General features: G+C 27.8%; 1 protein-coding gene across 1 annotated transcript; it reads left to right on the top strand.

Moving 5' to 3' along the window:
• The first annotated feature begins 373 nt into the window (after positions 1 to 373).
• Positions 374 to 3,505, top strand: LOC111631655 (short-chain dehydrogenase/reductase family 16C member 6-like). The gene is made up of 4 exons (XM_023375953.1): positions 374 to 888; positions 2,891 to 3,130; positions 3,251 to 3,357; positions 3,440 to 3,505. Exons 1-4 carry the CDS (start codon positions 661 to 663, stop codon positions 3,459 to 3,461), a joined length of 597 nt encoding a protein of 198 aa, XP_023231721.1. The 5' UTR covers positions 374 to 660; the 3' UTR covers positions 3,462 to 3,505.
• The last annotated feature ends 3,906 nt before the right edge of the window (positions 3,506 to 7,411 follow it).

The following is a 7,411-nucleotide window of genomic DNA, read 5'->3' as shown; positions in this document are numbered from 1 at the left end:
AGATCGACGCAAATTGATTACAAAATTAGCAATTACTTTTATATAAAATACATATTTGAGCGATAATTCTGATTTCTCTTTCTTTTAATGTAAAAGAGATAATTCTCCTACGAATATTTCATAAAAAAAATAATAATTTATCTTTAAAAATTGCTAAAATTACTTACGACATAACATTCTATAAGACTAAAATTTCGTCTACTTTTAACAAATAACAATTGGATCCTTTGACATTTTATTTCAATGGAACTAAATTCAAAAATAAATTACCGGCATTTACACGAAAATTCTCAAATGTTCAAAACTCTAATTGTAGTTTATTATATCTATATATTGTACATGCAGTTTTATATTAAACAAATTTATATCTGAATTTAGTTATGTTTTAATCTTAAAATGATGCATAAATTAATATTTTTAAGCTTGAAATTTTCTAAATATATTTCGTTATAATCTTATCGACTTATTATCATTAACTCAAATTACGCGAACGAACTTCAAGTTACACCATATTGAAAATAATATATTACGTTTCCATTTTGTAAACAAATAACAATCGAGGAAGTAAATATAGGTCATAAACTTCGAAGGTCATTACTCCGAAAGATTCATCCATAAACTTGGCAACTTGCGTTACACGTTGGCTATCGAGCATCTGAGATGGGTCTGAGAGATGCATTCGCTTTAATATTCGAAGTTATTGACTTACTTTTTAAATCCTTGTTAATTACAATTCGTGGTTTAATAAGATTTGTCATTCCCACTGCGAGAAAATCGGTAAATGATGAAATCGTCTTAATTACCGGATCGGCACATGGTTTAGGAAAAGAGTTAGCCTTACAATTTTCAAAGTTGGGAGCGATCGTTGTCCTATGGGATATTAACCAGGTAGGATAAAATGTTGTCTTATTTTATATGAACCAAATACATATATAATAATAATATAGTATAAAATAGTGTTGTCATTTTTCAATTACTTTATTACAATGCTGGAAGTCTGTTAATCAATACTCTAACCTGACAGGATATTCAAATAAATTAATAATTTATAATTCACTATAATGTTTGCTCTTCTGTTAAATCGCAACTATTTTTATAGATAACTAGTGTTTAACATAAATATATTTTATTTAGTGTTTTCTAATTTAAAAATAATAATAATAATAATAATTGAAAACTTTTAATCCAGTCTGAGGATACAATGTATAATCCTTGGTTCCTATTTACAAGTTATTAAAATAAATAAGTGAGCATCAAAAAAGTTTTTAGTGTTTTGTTTTGAATTGTTATATGTGTATGATAGTTCAATATTGAAATTGTTATAAAAATTCAGATGTGTTATTCATGTTAAAGAAAATTTAATATAATATATAATCATTAAAATTTCAATAATATGAATATAAGAAAAATATTAATTATGAAGATGATATACTAGCCACTGTGATAACTAACTGGACCAACAGTGGGATCTTAGAAGAATGCCAGTTTTGACTTCCAAAATCTGAGGATGACTCATTAACTGGTTTGAAAACGATGTTCTAATATCCCAATGTTAAAGATGCAGTAATTAGTTGAGTAAATTAGACATAATTTGATATAGTTTTATAAGTAAAACTTATTTTATACTTTATTAAGTTGATTTTTCATGTAGCAAAATTATTAATTAAGATATATTCATCATTGTATTGATACAATAGCTTACACTTTAACAATGTTTTGGAAAATTCAATGTAAATATTAATAAGACTTTAATTTTTTTAAATATTATTATTGAATTAAACATTGTTTCATAAACCATGTTTTGTTTTTGGAAATCATTTTAAATTCAAATTAAAATTATGTCCATTACCTTAATCATGAATCATACATCAGAAGATTTGCATATATGAATAAATTTATTACCATTCTGCTTACAGAAGTTATTGAAAAATCTTTCCTTTTGGACTTTATCTGTCCAACTTCAGAATCCAAAAAATCTACCAAATTCTAATTTGAATGTTCTACCATATTTGGAAAAGCCCTTCAAAATTCGGATCTAATTGTGTTTGTACTCATTCTGAAATGGTTCATCATCTAACTCTCCTTGTTGTTTACTATAAATGATTGCATTAGCAATGACATAGTCCTTTGTAAAGAATGAGTAAAGACTACTATGATATTAGTAAAGAACAAAGTCACTAAACAACTTTTCTTGTTATAAAAGACTAAGCACCTGAAAGCACTTAAACTTTCCTTGTTTTAAAGGACTATTAGTGACTCCTGTAAACAGAAAGATAATGTTTCATTTATGTTATGGAGTTAGTTCATTATTCAAATAAATTCATTCATATTATAGAATCTTTTGAGCATTTGTTCCATTCATCATCAGATTATAAAACAACTAAGAGTATGCTTGCATTGTATCTTCATGAAAAGTGCAAAAGATGCTATAAAAAAAGCATTTGATATATAATTTAATTTTTTCCTGTAACAGATTAATTTTATTTTTACTATTATGATTTTCAATTAATTCTAATTGTATAAGTAATTTTGTAAATATGTAGATTTGTAATTGTTATGAAGATGATTCAGAAATAAAAGGAAAAGTTAAGTTGTTATTAAAAGTTGAAATAAATCTTTAACAATTTGAATTGTAATTATTACTATTATAATTTTCATCTGCATGGTCTGTGTAATTTTTATGATATTTTTAAAACTAAAATATCATAAAATAGCAAATAATAAAAATATTTGCATTGAAATAAAGGCATTTTTTTTGTCTTTTAGGAATATTATAAAATTTTTCCCTTGCATTGTATTTGAAACTGCAGTTGAGGGAGGCAGTTGAAAACATGATTTTATTTATAAATAATAATAACTACTAATTATATGATTATTTGCTTTTTAATAGGAATGGAATAATGCAGTTGCTAAAGAAATTAAATTGAAAAGTGGAATAGCATTCAGCTATCAATGTGATGTTACAGATGAAAAACAGGTCAAAATTTTAGCTCAGCGTGTCAGACGAGAAGTTGGAGATGTTACTATACTTATTAATAATGCCGGTATATTACAAGGACATCCATTGCTTAGTCTCAATAATCAACAGATAAGAAGAACAGTGGAAGTAAACCTTCTCTCTCAATTCTGGGTATCTAATCTAATTATTTCATAACTTCAGCATTAGTAAATTTAAAATGCATTTTGAATTATTATAAGGAATTATGTTGTTTATATTTAGAGAGATAAATTATTCTATTACATTTTATAGACAGTAAGAGAATTCCTTCCTCAAATGTTAGAGTTAGAACATGGCCATATTGTGGCAGTCTCGTCCATTGCTGGATGTCGCGGATGCATCAACATGACTGACTACAGGTAATAAAAAAATTTTTGAAAAAAAACTAAAAGTAAGTTGGAATGATTAGTGCATAATTTCTTTTCATTTATTAAAATTTAGTATCAAAAAGAAAAAAAAGTAAAGAAAGATATTGCAATTAAAATATGTATTTTAAGAATTTCCTAATCTATATTAGGGAAACAAGAATAAAAATTAAATATATTATGCAAAATGTTAATAATATGTAAATTATAAAAATTAATGTATAAATCATTTATATAAATAAGAAATTAAGAGAAAATTGTATTCATGTAATTGGTTAATACAGTATTTGCATTGGATCTACACATTAGATTCATTCATTTATTATGTGAGTAAAATATTATTTTCTTGGGTTAATTTTCATTTGAGAAACAAACATGAATCCAGTTAATTTTCTGGGAAATTTATTATATTTTGTTTATTTTCATAACAGTAATTATGAAGAAATTTCATATCAGAAACAGTACACAAATTTTAAAATGTAAATAAGATGAAAATTAACAAAAAACTTTCATTAATCCATATTATATAGCCAAGTCCCTATAAAGCAATATTTAGCAAAACAACAAAAAATATATTTGTAGAGAGATTTACTGTTACAACAAAGGTTTTTTAAAAGGTATTTCCCTTCTGTATTTATCTTTGTCCTACTACAAACAGGCCTATTTCTTTAAAGTTTGACAATGTTAGAACAGAAAAACATAGTCTTATTGGGTGTATTATTATTAACAAAACATTTAGGTGCTAAAACACTAAAAAAACTCTAAATCTAGCAACCTGCTCTATTGATGCCTACTGACTGTAGGTAATGTTTGTGCTGAAATCAGTGTATTAAGAGAATACTAAATTTTGAATTAACAAAACTCACTCAGCAAATAATAAACCACACAAATACACCTTAACTTGCTGAGAAAATTTATTTAAATGTAACTAACATTTTCAGCCTATCAATAGGCCATCCTCAGGTTAGATAAGAAAAAATAATGGTGTTCTAAAAATAGAATATATAAATTCAAATACAAAATTAATGGAAGAAGTACAACAAAATATATATACATGTTTAAATATAAGAGAAAATAATAATCAGATACAGTGGTACCTCAGTATACGTCTGTTTTAGAATATGTTTGATTCGGAATACGTCCTGTTTGGATGAAACAAATTTTGCTTGGTATACGACTTAATTCAATTACATGTGCCATCTATGAACAAGTAGCACTATTGGTGTACTAGACCAGACTAGGTGTTCGTGATGCCACAGTTTATAACTTTGTTAAATTTCTTCTGATTTTAATTTGTAAGTAAAATTTTATTATTTTTATTAATCATGAATTGCAGAAAGACAAATGAAAAGCAACAGAAAACTAAAAAAAATGACTAGAATCACAATGGAACTGAAAAAAGAGATTATTGAGAAATATGAAGGTGGCATGAGTGTTCAAGATTTAACTGTTGCATACCGTATTCTGAGAACGACGATATCAACAATCGTGAAAAATAAAGACATTATTAAATCTGCTAACGTTGCAAAAGGGGTTAAATCAATTTCTAAATAGAGATCAAAGACATTAGATCATGTTGAGAAATTGGTTTTGCTTTGGATAACTGAAAAACAGTGTGCTGGTGACATCGTATCAGAAGCAATTATTTGCGAGAAAGCTAAAAAGATTCATGCTGATCTCATGAAAAATCAATCAGGAAGTAGCCAGGAAAGCGAGGTGTTTCAAGCCAGCCATTTTTTTTTTTACATGAGAACGAATTAATCATTTTGACATTACTTCTTATGGGAAAGGTTGGTTTGGTATACATCCTATTCAGTATAAGTCCAAACATCAGGAACGGATTAAGGTCGTATACCGAGGTTCCACTGTATAATATTATATATCATATCTGATTATTATTGGAGCAGAGAAGAGTTTGCAACCACTCTTCTCTGCTCCAATGTGAGTCTGTCAGCCATGGATACTAACAACCTGGAATAGAAAACAAAACAAATAATCTGGAATAGAAAACCAATCTGGAAAAAATCCAATCTGGAATAGAAAACAAAATAATTTTGTTTCGTTTTCTATTCCAGATTGTTAGTATCCATGAAACATCTTAAGTTTCATTAATAATGTTTAATTAAAAATTAAGATTGTTCACATAATTTTGACTCACCCTGTACATTACATTATTCAAAAAATGTTCTCTTTCTAATACTTGTTTCATAGTTTAAATTTTTAAAATTCTATTAATATTGAAAGATGGATCATCATATCTTTTAGTTTTTCACTGTGCTTAGAGCTGTGATAGTCCAGCAACATTTTCTCTTATGTTTATTACTGCTTATTCCAGTGTTATTTCATGAGCTTTATGTATGGTCAATGAGTATGTGATCGAGATTGGAAATTGTCTTCTTATTCAATCCACATTGTTATCCTTCTATTTTGCTTGCATAAGTGTAGGAAATGTTTCATTTCTTATGGTCGGTCCCATATACTTATTGAATTTTATCATTATTTCCAGTGGTAATGAAGCTGGTTTCTTTCCTTCTCTGTATAGAATGTTCAACAAACATTTCAAGAGATCTGTTTACTAGGCCAGCATTAACCCATAGATTTTTTTTCTCATCATTATGCAATAACCAATAGATAGATATAATACTGATTGCAAGCCTTGAGCTTGTTTATTTATCTTATGCTTTTTTTGCAAAAATTCTATTATGTTTCACAGAAATTTTTGCAACCAATCTATTACTTTTTGCAAGGAATGATTTGTTTTACGATGTAACCATTTTGTTTGTAGGAAATAATCTTATAGAAAAATTTAAAGATTCCATATTTGATGAAGATAAAATTGCCTTTTTTTTTGTCATTAATGCTTCATATTCTTGCTACCTTGTCTTAGCAGATTTTTTTTCATTCCAGGCATCTTTATTTTTAAAAACAAAGCAAAAAATAGAATAATTAAACAAACAAAATAGTATTAAACAATTTACCTTTAGATCAAGTTGATTCCTTGATATGAACTCTTGATAGAGTATGGAGATAAATAAACACAGAGACCAAAATCCAGAAAAAGAAATTCAGAAAAAAACAATAGAAATTGAAAGCATTGTAAAAGAAATTCACTAATAAGAATTTTTGGAGAATGTATCAATAGATGAATAAATAGAAGTATGTGTAAAGGAACAGAAACAAACTATTTACATATGCCTTTTTACCTTAAATAACATGCATATGTAGAAAAAACACCATTGGTTTAAGAATTAAGTCTTTATAATATTTTATTTAACCACTTGACCAATTTCTACCAAAACTATATTCATCTCATATATATAAATAAGTTATTCTGAAAATTTCATGAATTTTGATTGTATAATTCTTTAGTTATTATGTCACGCAACTGTGGGCTTTCTGAAATTAAGGAGTCTTGCTTAACACTCAGATTAAATATGATTCAAGTGTATTACTGGCTTATACAGGGTTGGGCAGAAAGGACGGACATTTTTAAAAAAATCGCATCTGTAATTGTTACTACAAAAGATACTTGTTGGAAGAAAGTGAGCTTGTATTAAAATAGCATTTTACAGAATCAAGTGTGGAAAACAACATCTCCCATGTGGTGTCTGTTATCAGTGATATATTTCTGGAGACAATTTTGGCAACTTTCACGGGAATAGCTTTCTTCAGTTCTTGCAAAGAACAAGCTTATGCTCATTTACACATGCCTTGAGGTGTCCTCACAAGAAATAATTGCACATGGATAGGTTGGGCAAACAAGGAGGCCAATGAATGTCACCTGACCTGGAAATAAGGCAACCAGGGAAGAGATGATGAATAACGTCACTTTATGCTCTAGCTGTATGGGCCATCACCTCATCCTGTTGAAACCGTACATATCTGATGGGAATACGTTTCCATCAAATGTAAGGATGTGGAATGTATTCCCATCAGATGTGTATGACTGAGCGATCCCCTTTGCATACAACTGTTTCCTCAGTCATACACAAGCACACGGTGTTCTATTGTCCATGGCTCCATGCCTTCAACTGAAAAGACCTCACTC

Source organism: Centruroides sculpturatus, unplaced genomic scaffold (genome assembly GCF_000671375.1).
Source record: "Centruroides sculpturatus isolate CEXI.00-Female unplaced genomic scaffold, Cexi_2.0 scaffold762, whole genome shotgun sequence".
Lineage (NCBI taxonomy): Eukaryota > Metazoa > Arthropoda > Arachnida > Scorpiones > Buthidae > Centruroides > Centruroides sculpturatus.
The sequence above is the reverse complement of the archived record's forward strand: the minus strand, read 5'-3'. Positions and strand labels throughout refer to the sequence as shown.

Coding starts and splice junctions, on each gene's coding strand:
- LOC111631655 (XM_023375953.1), top strand. CDS start 661: ATGGGTCTGAGAGATGCATTCGCTTTAATATTCGAAGTTATTGACTTA. Junction 889..2,890: donor TCCTATGGGATATTAACCAG/GTAGGATAAAAT, acceptor GCTTTTTAATAG/GAATGGAATAATGCAGTTGC. Junction 3,358..3,439: donor ATCAACATGACTGACTACAG/GTAATAAAAAAA, acceptor ATTAAAATTTAG/TATCAAAAAGAAAAAAAAGT.